This window comes from Sorex araneus, chromosome X (assembly GCF_027595985.1).
Source record: "Sorex araneus isolate mSorAra2 chromosome X, mSorAra2.pri, whole genome shotgun sequence".
Taxonomy (NCBI): domain Eukaryota; kingdom Metazoa; phylum Chordata; class Mammalia; order Eulipotyphla; family Soricidae; genus Sorex; species Sorex araneus.
Genome location: NC_073313.1, coordinates 80,978,851 through 80,998,831, shown reverse-complemented (window position 1 = coordinate 80,998,831; position 19,981 = coordinate 80,978,851). Strand labels below are relative to the sequence as shown.

Below are 19,981 nucleotides of genomic sequence, written 5' to 3'. Positions count from 1 at the left end.
TTTGATCAGATAGCTGGTAAAGTGACAGCGCCACAATTTGAGTCAAGAAATAATCTAGTAGAGAATGTTGGGAGGACCCACTCGAGTTGAAAGCTGAGTGCCGAAAGTAGACTATAGGCTGAACATGATGGGCACTCAGTACCTCTATTGCAAACTACAACATCCAACAGGAGAGAGCACAAAAGGGAATGCCCTGTGCAGAGGCAGGGTGGGTTGGTGGGGGTTGGGGTGGGGGTGGTGGGAGGGATACATCGGTGGAGGAGAATGGGCACTGGTGGGGGGATGTAAACGAAATGCAAACATGAGAGTTCATTAGTTTGTAACTGTATCTCACGATGATTCACTAATAAAAATTAAAAAAAAAGAAATGTTTGATATCTGCACTCTTTACATTTGTTGGAAAATAATTACATAAGGCTTTTCTTCAGTCTTTAATGAATTCACAATTTAATTAGAATTGATGTGGGTCTCCTCAATTTAAAAAAAAACTTAATATTACTCATTTGCTCTGTGCCTTTGGATTGCCGCAGTTTGGGGATATCTCTTTCCCTCATTTTTGTTTTGTTTGGGGGCCGTACCCAGCAGTTCTCAGGGGCTATTCCTGGCTCTCTGATCAGGAGTGACCCCTTGCGGTACTCAGGGGACCATACACAGTGCCTGGGATCAAACTCAGGTTGATCACAGAGAAGGCAAATGCCTTTACCCCTGCGCTATTTCTTTGGCCCTGTGGCAGTCATTTCAGTCAGTCTGACAGATGTTCCCTTATTCTCCTAACTAGGAGAAGAGCAGAGAGTACTGTCTACCTTGGATACATCCTCAGTGTTTTCTCTAAGATTTCTTCCAGCTTTAAATTTCTGGGAGGTAGAAATTTGGGTGAAGGTGATAGAGGAAGAAAGCATTGGTGTCTTTTTTTAAAAAAAGAAAACAATCCCAAGAATATGAGGATATCCAGAAGTTGTAGTAGATAAGTTTCCGCCTGGATTCCAGTATCTTAAATTCAGCGTTTTCGTTTGGGGGTTATTGTACAAATTAGATTTGTGTCCGATGACAGATACTAGTTCAGGTTCGCAATTTTACCCATGGGTAAAATTCTGTAAATCAGGATTTGGTTTAGTAAGGGTTGTCAGACAAAAATGTGTACAATTCCTTAGAGTTTATTATGATGTGATTTGCGTGCTTAATCGGAAACACTGACTCATTGTACTAATCTTCATTTCTTTTCTCTTCTAGAATGTCTTGATCGTGGAAGTAAGTTCTTCATACTTTTCATGTAATGTCTATGTTTTTCTAATGTGGTATGCAGAAGCTGAAAGGTAAGCCAGGGCAAGAAATTCCTCTTTGTCTCTTTGTTTGTTTTGGGGCCACACCTGGCTGTGCCGCAGGGCTTATTCTTGGCTCTGCATTCAGGATCACTCCTGGCTGGCTCAGGGGGCTGCTGGGGATCAAACCTGGGTCTGCTGTGTTCAAGGCAAGCACCCTCCCCACTGGTGCTATATCTCCAGCCCCTCTTTATAAGTTTGTTTTCTTTTTCTTTTTCTTTTTTCTTTTTGCTTTTTGGGTCACTCCTGGCGATGCACAGGGGTTACTCCTGTCTCTGTGTCTCAGGAATTACTCGTGGCAGTGCTCAGGAGACCATATGGGATGCTGGGAATCGAACCTGGGTCGGCCGCGTGCAAGGCAAACACCCTACCCACTGTGCTATTTCTCCAGCCCTCTTTCTAAGTTTGAATGCTCAACCTGTCTTAGAAAAAAAATTCTTGGAAAAAACTTTGTAATTGATTTTTACTGAGTAATAGAGGGAACTTGCTATATTTCTTACCCTCTTTTTGACTTAGAACTTCAATCTTTGCAAACAAATATCCTGCATAGGGCCCAGTGGGTAGGGTGTTTGCCTTGCATTAAGCATGTAATCAACCCGGGTTTGGTCTCCAGAACCACATCCGGTCCCCTGAGCGCTGCCAGGAATGATCTCTGAGACAGGACTAAGTCCTAAGCACTGTTGGGTGTGGCCCCCAAACAACACACACACAACAAGGCTTAAATAATGTCCTGTGCAATATTTGACACATATAAAAAATATAATTTGATAGTAGTTTTCAGGGGCTAGAGCGATAGCGCAATGGGTAGGGCATTTGCCTTGCACGAGGCTGACCCGGGTTTGATTCCTTCGCCCCTCTCGGAGAGCTCGGCAAGCTACTGAGAGTATCTCACCCACACGGCAGAGCCTGGAAAGCTCCCCGTGGTGTATGCCAAAAATAGTAACAACAAGTCTCACAATGGAGACATTACTGGTGCCCACTTGAACAAATGGATGAGCAACAGGATGACAGTGACAGTGACCGTGACAGTAGTTTTTGGGTAGGGCATTTGCCTTGCATGTGGTCGACCCAGATTCGATTCCTCCGTCACCCTCCAAGAGCCCAACAAGCTACCGAGAGTATCCTGCCCGCACGGCAGAGCCTGGCAGGTACCCGTGGTGTATTCAATATGCCAAAAGCAGCAACAAGTCTCACAATGGAGACGTTACTGGTGCCCCCTTGAGCAAATCGATGAACAACGGGACGACAGTGCTACAGTGCTAGCATAGCCCTTAGGATCTTGTATTTAACAACAGTCAAATATATTGAGGGTTCCCTTTGTCCCAACCTTTCTTCTAAGTGCTGAGGAGCTGGGTACCCAGAGGTTCAGCAGAGTTGAAGTAAGTAAAAATCAAGTCATCACTTCCTGTAACTCCATGGATTTCATAAGTTAACCTTAATGAGCCTTCTCTGGTCACCCAATATAGAATCCGCATCCCCTCGCCTTCTTTTCTCTCCTTCCATTCATATTTCCCTGATCACGTATCACTAGCTACCAGCTTATATATACATAATTTTTACTTTTTATCTGGGGGATGGGATATTGGGCCCTGAAGTGCTCAGGAGTAACCCTGGCCGAGGCTCATGGGGACCATGGGTAGTGCAAGGGTTTGAACTGGAGTTGGCTGCGTTCAAGCTAAATGCCTTCACTGTCTCTCCAGCCTTATTTTTTGAGGCCCTATAATGTACAATACCTTTAATAAGAAAGTTTGAGGCATACACCGACTCCAGAATGTGAGCCTCCTTGCACCACTGTCTCAAGTACATATGCTTTTTCAGGATTATTTTTTGTCCCCCCTCCCCCTTTCAGATTTTTTTTTTTGCTTTTTTGGGTCACACCTGGCGATGCACATGGGGTTACTCCTGGCTCATGTACTCAGGAATTACTCCTGGCAATGCTCGGGGGACCATATGGGATGCTGGGAATCGAACCTGGGTCGACCTCGTGCAAGGCAGATGCCCTACCCAATGTGCTATTGCTCCATTCCCCCCCTTTCAGATTTTTCTTTGGCTTTACCATTGTCTAGAGACCTAAGGTCCAGCTGTGATCAGTGCCTCCTACTGAGATGCTTTTCGCGCTTTAGTCCGGCAGAGGTTTTCAGTGGTGCCCCAGCATGAAATCAGAAGTTTCCAGAAATTTCCCAGAAATTCGCCTGATTTCTTCAGCAGCCGCCCTTCCTAGTCTCTCTACTTGGCACTCTCTCCCTCTGTCTTTTCGACATAACCCCCCAAGAATCTTTAGTCACATTATGAGCCAGCAAACGAACAACTGAGTAATTACAAACATGACACCTAACAATTCTCAGGTGGAGTTCGGGGAGAAAAAAATGTGCCCCACTTCAGATAGATCTGTTCAAACTGCAATGCCCAACTTCTGTCAGGAGCTTGAGTATTTCCAAGAAATTGAGCGCAAAGACGCATACTGTTATCAGACTTCCTGCCTCTGTTTGTTCATGTAATTAACTGCCTTTCACGTGCGATCCGAGCAGTGCTGTAGCTACACATTTAGACGCTCATTCTCGGCAATTTAAAGACCCTAAACTCTCTGTTTACAGACACGTCTGCAGATAGAGCTGTCAAACGAGTTTTCTTAAACCCAACGAGGCAATCTTCATGTTTACTTCTTTCCTACTTCCCTCACGAGGAAAATTTTGCTCAGCTCCTTAACCCAGCCTGAAAAAGCTCTGCCGGAGCTGGTGTAGGGAGTGAGGCACCTGCCTTGTCTGCCAGCGATCCGTGGTTTGCGTCCTCAGTACCGTTTGGTCTCCTGAGCACCGCCAGGGCTCCTGAGCATAAACTAGGAATAAGTCCTGAGAACTCTGGATGTGGCCCAGACCTCCCACCCCCGTAAAAAAATAAATACTGCTCTGTTTCTCAATACTTGTATCCCCCAGTTTTCTGCCCTTGATTCTTTCTCCGTTCTTTTTTCAAATCTGTTTCATTGAGATACAGTTCAAGTCATCCATCCCCGTCCCTAACGTTATGCAGGTCAGTAGGGTTTACTGTAGGGTTTACAGCATTGTGCAAGCATCTACATATTCAGTGTTGCAGAACATGTTATTAATCAAGCAAATTTCTCCACGTGGGGACTGGTGACGGCACTAGTTTATTTCCCTTCCCAGAGACCAACTGTCACCAGTCGAAGCAAACATAACCTCAAACTTTCATATTCTTTCCAATAAAGATGAAATTTAGAACGACTCCCTTGACCCTATCTTTTTGATCCTCCTCCCCATGAAAAATGCTGTCTTCCCCCTCCCCCCTCTTTATCTCTCTCTCTCCACTCTCCCTCTCTCCCTCCCTCTCTCCACACTCAGCGCTGTTCAGGGGTTACTCCTGGCTCTGCACTCAGGGATCACTCCTGTCGGTGCTCAGGGGACCATACGGGATGCCAGGGATTGAACCCGGGTGGACCATATGCAAGACAAATACCCTCCCTGCTGTACTATCGCTCTGGTCCCAGGTGACTTGTTTTTCTTAGCCCAGCGCTTTCCAGGTCCCTCTCTCTTGCAGCCTTTGTCAGTACTTCATTTTTGGGTGAATAATGAATAATAATTATTAATATTTTGATTAAAAATTAAATAATAATTTCATTGTATGGATATACTGTATTCTGTTGATCCATTCCCTGGTTGTCATTTAGACTGTTTCTGCTGCTTGCTTTGTATTTCTTGGGCTGGATGTGTCCTTATTCTCTCTCTCCTCTCATATTTAACCTTTTCAGACTCCACTCCAAAATCACCTCCCCAAATGCAATCCATTTGCATCTTTTGCTTTTCATTTTTAGTTCTAAGATGTTTCTATTTCACTTTTTTTGGGTTACACCTGGCGATGCTTAGGGGTTACTCCTGGCAGTCATCGGGGGACCATATGGAATGCCAGGAATCAAACCCAGATTGGCCGAGTGCATGGCAAATGCCCTATCGGCTGTGCTACTGCCCCAGCCCCAGTAGTTTGTTTTTTAACACAGAACAAAGAGCAAGTCCTTTTGATATCTCAGCATCCAATCCAGGACAAAAACGATTTCTCTAAACCTCTAAATCTAATATAGCCTTAATCCAAACTGAAGTCCTAGTACTCTTTAATTTTTTTTTGGCTTTTTGGGTCACACCCAGCAATGCACAGGGGTTACTCCTGCCTCTGCACTTAGGAATTACCCCTAGCAGTGCTCAGGGCACCATATGGGATGGTGGGAACTGAACCCAGGTTGGCCATGTGCAAGGCAAACGACCTACCTGCTGTGCTATCACTCCAGCCCAAATTTTTTTTTCAAATTTATTAAAGAAAGTTGATAGTTGAGCTTTAGATAGATCATGTAGTAGCACCAATCCCACCACCAGTGTCAACGCCCCTCCCCCTGTGTCCCAAGTTCCCTACCATTCCTGCCGTCTCCCACCTTCACAGGCATACCTGTCAAGTTTGGTGGTTGGAGATTGACTCTCCTGTTTCGTGTGAGTCCGTGGTTTGGATTAGAGCTATACCGCACCGTCATACTGCCAGTGTACCCGAGGCTTCCTGACCCTGCTCCCCCGTGACTTCATTTCCTCCTATTCTTCCCCCCTCAATTTCTTCCATTCTAAGTCCTTTTCTCTGTTCTCTGGGGTCAAGGGTGATGTAGGCATCTCCACATTTTAGGTATGAAATATTTTGAAAGAATATGTTAATACCCACAAACCCACCACAACCACACTGTTAACATTTTGCCATTTTTGCTTCTGGTCTCAAAATGGTTTTGCTTTTCTCTTTTCTAGATTTTAAAAAATAAATACCAGTACTGGCTAAAGGCCATCCCTATACTTTATCTTCTTTTTCAGACATTGGATTACAGTTCTTAATGTTGGCATGTATCATTCCCACGCAGAATTGGGCAGAGCTGTGTTGTTTGGGGGACACATGGTGGTGTGCAGGGGCGACACTAGCACTGAAATGGTCACTCTGGGTAGTGCTCAAGGGGCCGGGTCATACTGGGGATTGAACCCTGGCCTCCCACATGCATTGCCTGTGCATTTACAGTTACTGGTCTATCTTGTGCTCACATAAAACTCTATGGGTTTGGGGACTGGGGTGATGCCTCTGAGGACCGGAGCACATGCTTTGCATGAGGAAGCCCTGGATTTTATCTCTAGCACTGCCCAACGATCCTGCTAACAGCACTGGGAGTAACCTCAAGGCATCCATGGGTTTGGCTCCCAAACCAAAAGCCAAACAACACAAAATAAAGCGGAGCAAAAAGCAGTAGATTGGCTTTAAGGTTGCTCATGTTGAAACATATGGAGTTAATTGGCCTTTAAGTGCCATATAACATGGCAGTGTACAAATGAATTTATTGCCCTATAAATAGGGAGTTTGCATCCCATTTTTGCAATGACAAAGAGCTGCTAAGAGCATCCTTTTTTGCCTGTTCCCATGTGCCCGGGTACGAGATCCCCCTAGATGCAGGCACTTAGAAGTGAAATTACTAGAGCTGCAGAGTTGATGCGTTTTCAGCTGTACTATTGCCAATATACGTATTCACGTGGATAGATGCTTTATATCCCCACAAACAGAGACTCCATTCCTTTATGGAAAATTATAGCTGACGGCTTAAGAACAACAGTAACCCTTGCTTCCTCTTTTGTTATTAAGGTTTGTGGAAATGTCAGCTTCTTGACTTAAAAGCTTTGTGTACATTGAGCGCCTAGGAAGCTGCTTGTGTTGTTTTTTTTCCCCTCAAACGTGGATGACTCATTAATTCTCTTTTGAATTGATTGCTTTTTCTTGGATAGTCCTGCTTTACAGAAGGCCACAGGCTTTGCGGTTTAAAAGAAAATACAGTGCTGGTTTCGGGGCCCGAGTACAGGTTAGCTGGGCGGGGCTCTGGACTCTGCTTCTCAGGCAGGACTGAGGCTGGAGCCCGGGTCCCAAGGCAAGAGTGCTCAGGAGAGCCCAGGGCCATCGGGGTGATCCTCATCCAACAGGCTGGATGGTGGAATATTCAGGCTCAGTGCGGCGGTGCTGCTGAGGCCTCCAGGGGCCACCAGGGCCACACCTGGTCATGCTCTGGGGCCTCCCAGGCTATTGCTGGGGATCCAACTTGGGGTTCTGAGCATGCAAGGCATGTCCCCCAGCCCTTTGAGTTAGCTCCCTGCTGCCAAGGGGGGGGTCCATTTTCTCTTTTTTAATTTTATTGAATCACCGTGAGATAGTTACAAGCTTTCATGTTTGGGTTATAGTCACACAATGATCAAACACCCATCCCTCCACCAGTGCACGTTCCCCACCACCAATATCCCCAGTATACCCCCCCTTTCCCACCCTCCCCCTCCCTCCATGGCAGACAATATTCAAGAGGGGTCCATTTTCTTGCTGGATATTGCCAGGGGGTTCTTCATTTTTTTTTTTTTGGTGGGGGGCACACCCAGGAGTGCTCAGAGCTTACTCCTGGCTTCGCACTCAGGAATCACTTTTGGTGGTGCTCAGGGGACTGTATGGGATGCTCCTTGCATAATTGGCTAATGTAATTATTAAAAAAAACACTTCTTGGGGCTGGAGCGATAGCACAGCAGGTAGGGCTATTGCCTTGCATGCGGCCGGCCCGGGTTTGATTTCCAGCATTCCATATGGTCCCTTGAGCACCGCCAGGAGTAATTCCTGAGTACAGGAGCCAAGAGTAACCCCTGTGCATTGCCGGGTGTGACCAAAAAAAGCAAAAAGCAAAAAAAAAAAACCCAAAAAACCAAACACTTCTTCAGGGGCTGGAGAGATAGCACAGGGGTTATGGCGTTTGCCTTGCACACGGCCGACCCGACTTTGATTTCTGGCATCCCATATGGTCCCCTGAGCATCGTCTGGAGTAATTCCTGAGTGCAAAGCCAGGAGTAATCCCTGTGCATTGCTGGGTGTGACCAAAAAGCAAAATTAAAAAAAAAACAGCAAACCTTTAGTAAAAGAAACTTGTGAAAATTGGTATATATCACCAGGGGAGACATTAAATCCTTGTCCGAGGGTTTACTAAACTGCTGTTGCTAGTTGAGCCTTCTGTGTTCATATTTTTGTTAATTGAGCCTAGTTGGCCGCTGTGTTACTTTCCCATCTAATTTGGTGAAAGCACAGCTTTCTATCTGTGTTTTCCTGGAAGAGCTTTAGGGTTGTGGTATTAGAAATATTTTCCCAGGTAGAGATGGGTTGATGGGGAATATTGTCCTAATTTTTTTTGTGGTGCAGGGAGAACACCCCGCATTGCTCAGGGCTTGCTCAAGGGACCATATGGGGTGTCAGGGATCAAACCGTTTCAGCCAAGTGCTGCATGGAAGGTGAAGGAAATGCCCTAGTCGCTACATGGCTGCTCTGTTGTCTAATGCTCTACTTTTGACCGAATAGCTGAGTCACTCCATGTAAAATCATTTTATATAGTAAAACCGTATTTATTTGAATACTTTTTCGGGGCTTGAGGGTGACATTCAGTGGTGCTCAGGGCTCACTCCTGGTGGTGCTCGGGGGACCAGGTGTTGCCTGGTGGAACACCCGATCAGCCCTCCTGCAAAGGATGTTTTCAGCCCATGAGCTAGCTCTTAAAATACTTTTAGAGGGTCTACAGCAGTTTCTCAAAGTTGGAGTGAGATGCATATGAAATTTATGTATTTGTGATGAAGCACCCTTGCTCTGATAAAAAACACTCCTACTTGCACGTCTGTTCTCAACTTTGCTGTCGTTGACCTCATTTTTATTTTTGGTTTTTGGGCCACACTCAGCTGTGCTCAGGGCTGACTCCTGGCTCTGCTCAAGGATCGCTCCTGGCAGGGATTGGGGGACCATATGTGATGCTTGGGATCGAACCCAGGTCGGCCACTTGCAAGGCAGATGCCCTCTCCGCTGTACTGTCACTCTGACCCAAACCTCTTTGGGGCTCTAAACTCCAGCCCTAACGATTGGCGTTCGTTCCTGCTGCCCGTGGAGAGCCAGATGATTTTTAGATGTCCAGGTAGCTCAGTGCATGGATTATGGTGAGAAACACCACTCTGAGAAAAATGCATTCTCCTGATTACCCCTGGGGTTTTGATATTTCATGTGTATGCATAATGACTTTGAATTTTAAGCGACGATAGTTTTATTTCTCATTCACCTGCCTTTTCCTTTTTGTAAAGGACATCATTGACACTGGCAAAACAATGCAAACTTTGCTGTCGTTGGTCAAGCAGCATAATCCCAAGATGGTCAAGGTTGCAAGGTATGTATTATTTTTTAAAAAATCTGTTTTTGTTGGGGGGGGCAGTGGTGCATGAGGGGACCGTGTGGTGGCAGGGATAAAATGCAGGCCTCCCACATGCAAAGCATGCATCTTAGCCCTCCATATGAAGCTTTGACATCAGATTGTGTCTTCATTTGGAAGAGGATTAAGTGATTATTTCTTTGTCTGGGTGAATGTGCTTAGTGTCCTTTTATCTTCAAAAGGCATTCAATCGCAAGGAAGACTCAGTAAGAACTCTTTGTAAATAATTTTCTTGTGGGTTAATAAAGCCCTTTCTTGTAGTCACCTTCTTGCCTAATCATCTGAACATTCGGTTTTTCAGGAGACTGATAATGATAGCTTGTTCTGAGTGTCAGAGAAGCAGACTTGGGGTCATTTTTCCCCCTGCAAAATCAAAACCCAAGATCCCAACTCAGGGTTAGAAGGTTATGGTAGGAAAGGTTGTGCCCCCCGAGAATCGGGAGGTCCTAGAATTGAGTGTTGGGATGTTGCATCATGTTTTGTATCCACATTGGTGTGTTCTTTTATGTGAGTTTGGGGGGTGTTGGGAGGTCACACCCAGGGGTGCTCAGAGGCTGTTCCTGTTCCTGGCTCAGTGCTTAGGGGTGACCCAGGTAGTGCTCCATACCAGGCATCAAAACAGAGCCAGTTGCATGCAAGGCAAGTGCCCTGAAGCCCTGTACTACTATCTCTCTGCCCTGTATTCATCTTGAAAGTTTATGGTGCTACTTTTCCCTCCCTAAGCCAGTCTTACCTTCTGCCCAGCCTGTGGCACTCAACATTGGCTTGATTGGTTGTTCCACCTGGTTGTAGCCATCATTTGCGTTGCCTCCCCCAACAACCTACAGCTTTTTGTCTCACTTTCCAGACAGAGCTACCGAGGCATAGGGATTTGCCTGGCTCAATGGGCAGTGGAGGGTTAGAGCTGAACCCAGGAAGCCAGACTCCGTATCCATGCTTTGCTTTCTTGCTTTTTCTCTCTTTCTCTCCTTCCTTCCTTCCTTCCTTCCTTCCTTCCTTCCTTCCTTCCTTCCTTCCTTCCTTCCTTCCTTCCTTCCTTCCTTCCTTCCTTCCTTCCTCCCTCCCTCCCTCCCTCCCTCCTTCCTTCCTTCCCTACTTCCCTCTCTTTCTCTCTCCCCCTCCCTCCTTCCCTTTCTCCCTCCCTCCGTCCCTCCCTTCCTTCCTTCCTTCCTTCCTTCCTTCCTTCCTTCCTTCCTTCCTTCCTTCCTTCCTTCCTCCCTCCCTCCCTCCCTCCCTCCCTCCCTCCCTCCCTCCCTCCCTCCTTCCTTCCTTCCTTCCTTCCTTCCTTCCTTCCTTCCTTCCTTCCTTCCTTCCTTCCTTCCTTCCCTCCTTCCCTCTCTTTCTCTCTCCCCCTCCCTCCTTGCCTTCCTTCCTCCCTCCCTCCCTCCTTCCTTCCTTCCTTGCTTCCCTACTTCCCTCTCTTTCTCTCTCCCCCTCCCTCCTTCCCTTTCTCCCTCCCTCCCTCCCTCCCTCCCTCCCTCCCTCCCTTCCTTCCTTCCTTCCTTCCTTCCTTCCTTCCTTCCTTCCTTCCTTCCTTCCTTCCTTCCTTCCTTCCTTCCTTCCTTCCTTCCCTCTCCCCCTCCCTCCTTCCCTTCCCCCTCCCTCCTTCCCTCCCTCCCTCCCTCCCTCCCTCCCTCCCTCCCTTCCTTCCTTCCTTCCTTCCTTCCTTCCTTCCTTCCTTCCTTCCTTCCTTCCTTCCTTCCTTCCTTCCTTCCTTCCCTCCCTCCCTCCCTCCCTCTCTCCCTCCCTCCCTCCCTCCCTCTTTCTCTCTCCCTCCCTTCCTTCCTTTTTTGAAATTGGGGGTGGCTGCTCATTCAGGTGCTGCCTCTGACTCAGTGACCAGGGGCATCACTCTTGCAATGCTTGGGGCACCTTGTGCAGTGCTGGGGCTCAAACCAGGGCTTCCCCCATGTAGCGCATCGGATTCCAGCCTGTTGAGCTAGCCTTTTAACTGAAAAGCTCGCCAGCCCTTTAACTGAAAAATTTTATATCTTTGACATAGCCACATTTTGTGGGTGGGTATTTTTTGTTGGTGGTGGTGGTGTAGGGGTCCAATAGGGCTATGGTTTCTGTTCTTTTTAAGTTTTCTTTGTGTGCCTCTCCAGCAGTGCTCAAGTACCCAGGGGCCACTCCCAGCCGCACTGCCTGGCCCGTAGGCCTGGTGATGCGGTGCTTGGGACCAGCAATGTATGGGACTTCTCAGGCCCACCAGTGCTGGGGGCTGTCGGGGCTCAGTGGGCCTTGCTATGCCAGGATTCAGAATGGGGCCTTGGGGCTGGAGCAATAGCATAGCGGGTAGGGCGTTTGCCTTGCACGCGGCCGACCCGGGTTAGATTCCCAGCATCCCATATGGTCCCCTGAGCACCGCCAGGAGTAATTCCTGAGTGCAGAGCCAGGAGTAACCCCTGTGCATTGCTGGGTGTGACCCAAAAAGCAAAAAAAAAGAATGGGGGCCTTGTGCACACGAGGTACGTGCTCCTGTCCTTGGAGCTGCCCTCCCTGGCCCCACATTTTACTCTGACCTCAGTGCTGGCCCGGGCCTCAGAAACCCCTTTGAAAGGATCAGGTTTTTGAATCTGAGTAATCCTCCTCATGAGTCAGATGCCTGCACTTTGTTCTCTAAGGCTCTCCTGATAGTGAGCCGTGCCTGTGTATCATCAGCGGGTTTTTGCTTCCAGTGGGTCAGGCAAATGGTGAGGATTTTATCAGTGGTTAAACGTGTCTGAAAAGTGTTGCTAAGTCGCATTCTGTAAAGCGGTCCGTGTTCTTGTCGATGGCTCTCGGCATCATCCCACCGTGGCCAAGAGCAGACTTGTCTGGGTCATCTTTTGTGCCTCTTGCCTAGAAAATGCCTTGGAAGCAAGATGGATGGCCTCCGGAGAGAGAGAGTCTGCATTGCTGGAAGTAGGGCGGCTCCCACATCATACTTAGGCCATGCGGTGATGGAGTCAGCCTGTACATGGGTTTCGGAACCTTTCTTTCCCTAATCTCTTCCCATTCCCACCGTTAAATTTTAGTGGCACGAATGTAGTGTCTTAGGTACTTTCCCATTTTGTTTATTCTTTCAAAGAGCCAGCTGCACATGTATCTGGATTTTTGCACGTACAGATTTGAGAAGACATAAAGCTGGTTTGTTTTTATAGTTCAGTCCTCATATAAGAATGACTCGGTACACTTTTAACTTAAGTGTTAAATGAAAAAAAATTTTTAAAGACCTTTGAAAGGCATGAAAAATGGTCCTCAGGGAACAGTCATGCAGTTATTATTTTTTTTTGTAGAAATGAAAGTTGGACCTGGGGCTGGAGTGATAGTGCAGCGAGTAGGGTGTGTTCCTTACACGTGGCTGACCTGGGTTCGATTCCCAGAGTCCTATATGGTCCCCCAAGCACCGCCGGGAGAATTCCTGAATGCAGAACAAGGAGTAACCCCTGAGCATTGCTGGGTGTGACCCAAAAAGCAAAAAAATAAAAAATAAAGAAAGAAATGAAAGTCGGACAGAGACGTGGTTCAGAGTGGTAGGCCCTAGATTCTATCCATCATCCCTAGACAGTGCATCGTCCTCCCGGATTCAGCACTACTGGTGTGGCCCCCAAAAGAATGAAATGAAACGTGTCATCTCCATGTGACATCAGCATTTGTATCCCAGAGACATGCAGCTTTCCTTTGCAGCCATCCCACCTGGAAACAACCACCAGGTCCTTGGGCCTGAACGGGTGAACAGCTCTCCCCGAGCGGTTCCCAGCCTGGCCTGCACATGGGGATCCCCAGAGCAGGCCTAACCACCCGAAAGCTTGCCTCCCACTCTCAGATGATTCTGCTGTCATCAGGTTTGGGCCCCAGCCCCCAGTCAGTTGATTCGGAATACTTACACATAGTGATGTTTCCACACTCTCCAGAACATTCAGATCTGAAGGACAATTTGAGAACTCTGGGGGATAGCCTGCCATGGGTTCCACAATCAGCAATAAGAACGCTTGACATATACCTCTGTGCTGTCGGGGATGAATCGTAGGAGAACCTCTATTGCAGATTAAAACCCCATCTCAGAAGGCTCTGTTCTGGATCAAGGATGGGGCTCAGTGGAAAGAGTGTGTGCCTTTCTTGGGGGGCCCTGTGCTGGACTCCAGCACAACTACAGTTTCATGCTTCCAGATTTCATTTCAGTGCCTCTATTGCAAACCCTAATAAACCATAATGCCCAGAAGGAGAGGGAAGGAGAGGAAAAGGAAGAAGGAGGGAAGGAGAGAGAAGGAGGGAGAGGGAGGGAGGGAGGGGGGGAGAGAGAGAGAGAAGTGAGGTGCCTGCCATAGAGGTAGTGGGGAGGCTGGGGTGGTAAGGGGGTGGTAGGAGGGAAACTGGGGACCTTGGTGGTGGGAATCGTACACTGTGAAGGAATGGATATTGGTTCATTCTGTGACTAAAACCTGATCATGAATTGGGGCTGGAGCGATAGCACAGCGGGTAGGGCGTTTGCCTTGCATGTGGCCCACCCGGGTTCGATTCCCATCATTCCATATGGTCCCCTGAGCACCACCAGGAGTAATTCCTGAGTGCAGAGCCAGGAGTAACCCCTGTGCATCGCTGGGTGTGACCCAAAAAGAAAAAAAAAAAACCTGATAATGAATAACTTCGTAACTGTGTATCTCGTGGTGATTCAATAAAACATTTTAAAAATTAATATAAACACACAGACATGCAAAAGAAAAAGGGCCCAACTAAAAAGGGAGACCAGAGTGATGGGTGGCGACGACTCCAAAGACCTATTAGGAGCAAGCCTGTGTGACTGAAGGAAAGTTCTGTGCCTTGAGGGTGGTTGCACGAAGCCATGCATTCAATAAAAGCCACAAATCACCAACCACATGCAAACACAAATATATGTCACTGTCACTGTAACTGTCATCCCATTGCTCATCGATTTGTTCAAGCAGGCACAGGTAACGTCTCTCATTGTGAGACTTACTGTTACTGTTTTCGGCATATTGAATACACCACGGGGAGCTTGCCTGCAGGCGCGATACTCTCGGTAGCTTGCCGGGTTCTCTGAGAGGGGCGGAGGAATCGAACACGGGTCAGCCGCGTGCAAGGTGAACGCCCTACCGCTGTCACTATAGCCCACAAATATATTTATGTAATATATACTGAATACTGGTTAAGGGGAGTTCCAGACCAGTGTCATGGTTGTGGTAATTACAACAGTTATGGGAGATATTTTGGGGCAATTTCCTGGGAATTTATAATTTATTTCAGACTTTTTTGCCACATCTGGCAGGGCTCAGGGCTTGCTCCTGGCTCTGTGCTCAGGGATCACTCCTGGTGAGGCTTGAAGGACCATATGGAGCTAGGTCAGTCATGTGCAAAGCAAGCATCCTACTCACCTGTACGCTCTCTCTCCGGCCCTTATTTCAAAATTAAAACTATTCACTCCCTACCCCAGTGAACATAGGATTCCAGTATCTCCGTGTATTGGTCAAGACGTGTTATTGTCTGTTTCTTTTTATTGTAGACATCTAGTGGGTAGGATGTGGTAGCTCGTTGTGGTTTAGGTTTGCATTTCTCTCATGATCAATGATGTCGAATGTTTGCTTTCATCTGCTTATTGGCTGTTTGTGTGTCGTCTTTGTAGTGGCAACCCATTTAAATGTAGAAACTGCTTCAAGAACAAGCTCAAGTTATGCGTTACAGATAGAACCATAGGCATAAGGGAGCATGCAGTTTACACTCAGTACAGCTTCCTCTGTCCCTCTCGGAGAGCCCGGCAAGCTACTGAGAGTATCCTGCCCGCACGGCAGAGCCTGGCAAGCTCCCCGTGGTGTATTCGATATGCCAAAAGCAGTTAACAACAAGTCTCACAATGGAGACATTACTGGTGCCTGCCCGAGCAAATCGATGAACAACGAGACGACAATGCTACAGCTTGCATTGCATTTAGAGTTTTTATTTTCTGGAGGGTTCCTCAGTAAGATTTAGTAGAGGGAAAGGTTTCTGCTCTGCTGGCTTGGTTGTTTTCATGCTGGAAGAGAAGTCCAAGGGTATCCAAGTGTCTCATTATTGAAAGGGAATCATAAGGGACTTGATTAGTAAGCCCTTGGAGTCCAAGGTTTAGGCCTGATGTTCTCAACTGCACACTGGAATCACCTGAGAGTTTCTGGAAACAAAAATACCTCCCGTGTGTGTTCCAGACTTGGCAATTCTGATGTCATTGGTCAGAGTAGCTGAGTTTTGTTTGTTTTCCATTCTCAGGTGATTGTGATGTGCAACTAAAGTTAAGCATCTCTTTATGTTCTCCTTAGTGATTTATGGGGAAGCAGGGGAGACAAGGGGAGTATTTTGGCCATTCTTGGCACTGTTCAGGGTTTACTAACAGCTCTATTTAAGGGTTGCTCTGACAGTGCTGGGGAACCATATGCCGTGCTGGGATGAAACTGGGGTCAGCAGCACTCAAGGGCAAGTGCCTTCCTTGTTGCGCCTCCTTCTAGCACTTTAAGTACATTAGAAACGTATGCCATGGTACGATGTTCTTTCTTTTGGGGTGGGGGAAGACTGTCTTTTACCCATGCAAAGACTTTCAAAACACCATCGACACCATTTTTTGTGTTAGCTGAAAATCACAGAAACAGGCATTCGATTTACAAAATTAACTTTCTGTTAATTTATCAAATGCTTCTTTTCCAGCAGGTCCGACTTGGGTGGGGGGGGACTCCAAACAATAATAGTGAGTTTTTTGTTGAAAAATTGAATGTAATCAAAGTAAAGAGAAAGTAAAGTGAAATTTATCCACTACACAAGCGGGGGGGGGGGGCGCAGGGGGTTTACTGTGGTTCTTGGTGGTAGAATATGTGCAGTGGTGAAGGGATGGGTATTGGAGCACTGTATAACTGAGACTTAAGCCTGAAAACTTTGTAACTTTCCACATGGTGATTCAATAAAATAAATAAATAAATTTTTAAAAAAGAAAAAAATTAACTTTTGGAGACAGTGGTTGGGACACACCCAGTGACACTCAGGGTTACTCCTGGTTCTTCTCTCGGGAATTACTCCTTGTAGTGCTCAGTGGACCACATGGGACCTAGGGGATCAAACCTGGCTTGGTCGTAGACAGAGCAAGTGCCCTCCCCGCTGTACTCTCTCTCCCCTCCCCCCAATGAACTTTTATTTGAATGGACTCATCCTTCCTGCAGGTTTTGCTCTTCAAAATAACGCTAGCTACTTGTGCCTGCACATGCATTTTTTCCCACTCTTTGTAAACCACATAGCACAGCGGTAGTGCGTTCGCCTTTCACGCGGCCGACCCAGGTTCAATTCCTCCACCCCTCCTGGAGAGCCCAGCAAGCTACCAAGAGTATTGAGCCCGCACTGCAGAGCCTGGCAAGCTCCCCGTGGCGTATTGGATATGCCAAAAACAGGAACAACAAGTCTCACAATGAGAGACGTTACTTGTGCCCGCTCGAACAAATCGATGAGCAATGGGATGATAGTGACAGTGTAAACCACACATGGAAAAGTCTTCAGGGGTGATACTTGCCTCTCCCATATGCCCTTTGCAGCTTAAGGGATGTATTCCCGGAGATTCTGGGCGGAGAGCCCCCCATGTGTTTCATCTTTGCTCATTGGCACCCTTCCACCCTCCTGCCTGCGGTGCTTGGGGCAGACCGTCAGTGTTCTGCTTCCCTGTGCAGTGAGCGAGCCCATGATTGAGCCCTCTTAGTTTCATGGTCTTTTTTTTTCTTTTTGGGTCACAATTGGCGATGCACAGGGGTTACTCCTGGCTCTGTGCTCAGGAATTACTCTTGGTGGTGCTCAGGGAACCATATGGGATGCTGGGAATCGAACCCGGGTCGGCCGCGTGCAAGGCAAACGCCCTACCCACCGTGCTATCGCTCCAGCCCTTCATGGTATTTTTGTGGGGATGTGAAACCCAAACTGTGAGAACTGCAGATGAAACCTGGTCTCTGAGCAGGAATATCCTATTTTTATGTTTGTTTTTTTTTGGGGGGCACACCCGGTGATGCTCGGGTTAGTCCTGGCTCTGCACTCAGGAATCATTCCTGGTGGTGCTCGAGGGACCATGTAGGTTGCTGGGGACTGGTCAGTCGCATGCAAGGTAAATGCCCTATTCACTGTACTCCGGGCCCGGAGCAAGAATAGTCTTATGTAGATTCAGGAGACCCTGTAGCGTCTCCATATGTGACATGACATGTTTTGCAATTAACAGCTTGCTGGTGAAAAGGACGCCTCGCAGTGTTGGATACAGACCAGACTGTAAGTGAATAACTTGTTTTGCCCACCGTTGCACCATCTCTGACCCCAGCCCCTGTTCTCAACCTCTCTGGTTTTGCGCCCACGAGTGAGGAGTGGGGTCGGGAAGATCTCCCTGCGAGGTGAGCGTGTGCGAAGTGACGCTTTCTCTATCTACATGATTGAATTCTGATTCTTTGTAGTCGTTGGATTTGAAATTCCAGACAAGTTTGTCGTGGGATATGCCCTTGACTATAATGAATACTTCAGGGACTTGAACGTAAGTAATGCTGCTTTTTCTCACTCTCATTTTTCAGAACCCACATAAAAATTTACGAAAGAGAGGAATTGTTTTTTCCTTTCCAGCACCTCATAATTTGAGCAGACTGATGGTTCCCATTAGTCACATAAAATTGTAGTCAAGTACAGACGTCCTTAGAGCTGGAACCCGTCCAGGTTAGGGTGACACCACTTGCTGGCTGAAACAGTTGAACAGCTTTAACATACAATAACTGTCCCATTATTAGTTCAGATGATAGATGTGGCCATAAGTAAAGAACAAATGAGCTGGTTTCCGTCTTCTCATTCTCTCCCCTACCGCCGAGGCCGGAATCCCAAAGAGGCGTTTATGAACATGGGGGAGGAAGTCGGGGGAGGTCACACAAACTTTTGGAGCTAAAAAAAACACATACCCTGGGCCAGTGAGATGGTTCAGGGGTTACGTGCTTGCATTGCACACAGCCTACTCTGATTCAGTTGTCAGCACCACAAACGGTCCCTGAGCACTGGACAGGAACAATCCTGGAGCACAGAGCCAAGAGTAAGGCCTAAGCACAGTCAGGTGTGACCCAAACATCCAGCACCCCAAATCTATACACACACACACATGCTCTAGAGCACACGCACACACAAACACAGCCTGTTCATAACACTTGTAGTATTAGATATGCCAAATCCTGTTCCTGCCCTTATTTTTGCTTTTTTGGTCACACCCCACAATGCTCAGGGGTTACTCCTGGCTCTGCACTCAGAAATTATTCCTAGCAGTGCTCGAGGGACCATATGGGATGCTGGGAATCGAACCCGGATCAGCCGAGTGCAAGGCAAACACCCTACCTGCTGTGCTATCTCTCCAGCCCCTGTTCTTGCCTTTTGTTTGTTATGTTAATTTCTCACCTTTTATCTTGTAGCATGTTTGTGTCATCAGCGAAAATGGAAAGGCCAAGTACAAAGCCTAAGATGTGAGAGTTCCAGTTAGATACGGAAACCCTGGAATTCTAGTGAAGACACCATTAAAATTAGCAAATGTTCCAGTTCTGTGGCCAGCTGCTTCATTGAGCTTATTGCATGCATCCTCTATGAATCGTGTCTGTTTGGGATTTTAGAAATGTCAGTTGCTGCATTCCTAAACTCTTTTATTTGCACTATGAGCCTAGACTATCAGTTCCCTTTTGGTGGATTGCTGTTTGTTTGACTCATGAATGAATTCTCTCTTAAGTGTCACCACTACTGAATGGAAAGATTGAAATTGTATCTGTAAGAAACATTGAAAGAGAAGATATATTAGTTTTGTAATTGGTAGCTTTTTTATATATTCAGGAAAGAACAGAGATGTGGGATGGTTGTTAATGATGCCACTGTTGTTTATAGTCAAGAAGCGGTCTGTTAGTGCAGCGACGACAGCACCTTGGAGGTGGTGTGAAGGGCAGTGAAACCACGAAGCCTGGAATTATTTTAGTAATGTTTCTGTAGTACTAACTGTTACTCTCCTGCTTATTTGGATTATTTCTGGTGATTTGTTAACAGTTGTTTCTTTTCCGTCTCCAGATCAATAATTTTGAGAAACTTTACCACTTTTTTCAATTCTGAAGTGTATTTGAACCTTAAAATAAAGGCTGTCTCTTTAAAAACGAACTGCAAGTGTGTCATTTCTATTTGATGGGAAAGGGGATGTTTAGGACACATCTGGCCATGATCAGGGGCTCCTCATGCTCCTCCTGGTTCTGTGCTCAAGCGACATGTGGCAGGGCTTGGGGGATCATATCTGGTGCCAGGAATTAGAACCAGGGTCAGCCACATGCAAGGCAAGCAAATGTCGTAATCTCTGTACTAGCTCTCCAGTCTTGAATCAGTTCTTTAC

General features: G+C 47.0%; 1 protein-coding gene across 1 annotated transcript in view; it reads left to right on the top strand.

Moving 5' to 3' along the window:
- HPRT1 (hypoxanthine phosphoribosyltransferase 1) overlaps positions 1-19,755 on the top strand; it is a 69,127-nt gene extending 49,372 nt beyond the window's left edge. Inside the window, exons 5-9 of the mRNA XM_055122691.1 lie at positions 1,231-1,248; positions 9,482-9,564; positions 17,819-17,865; positions 18,045-18,121; positions 19,032-19,755. Coding sequence (XP_054978666.1) covers positions 1,231-1,248; positions 9,482-9,564; positions 17,819-17,865; positions 18,045-18,121; positions 19,032-19,079 — 273 coding nt within the window. The 3' untranslated portion in view covers positions 19,080-19,755. The remainder of the gene's footprint in view (positions 1-1,230; positions 1,249-9,481; positions 9,565-17,818; positions 17,866-18,044; positions 18,122-19,031) is intronic.
- The last annotated feature ends 226 nt before the right edge of the window (positions 19,756-19,981 follow it).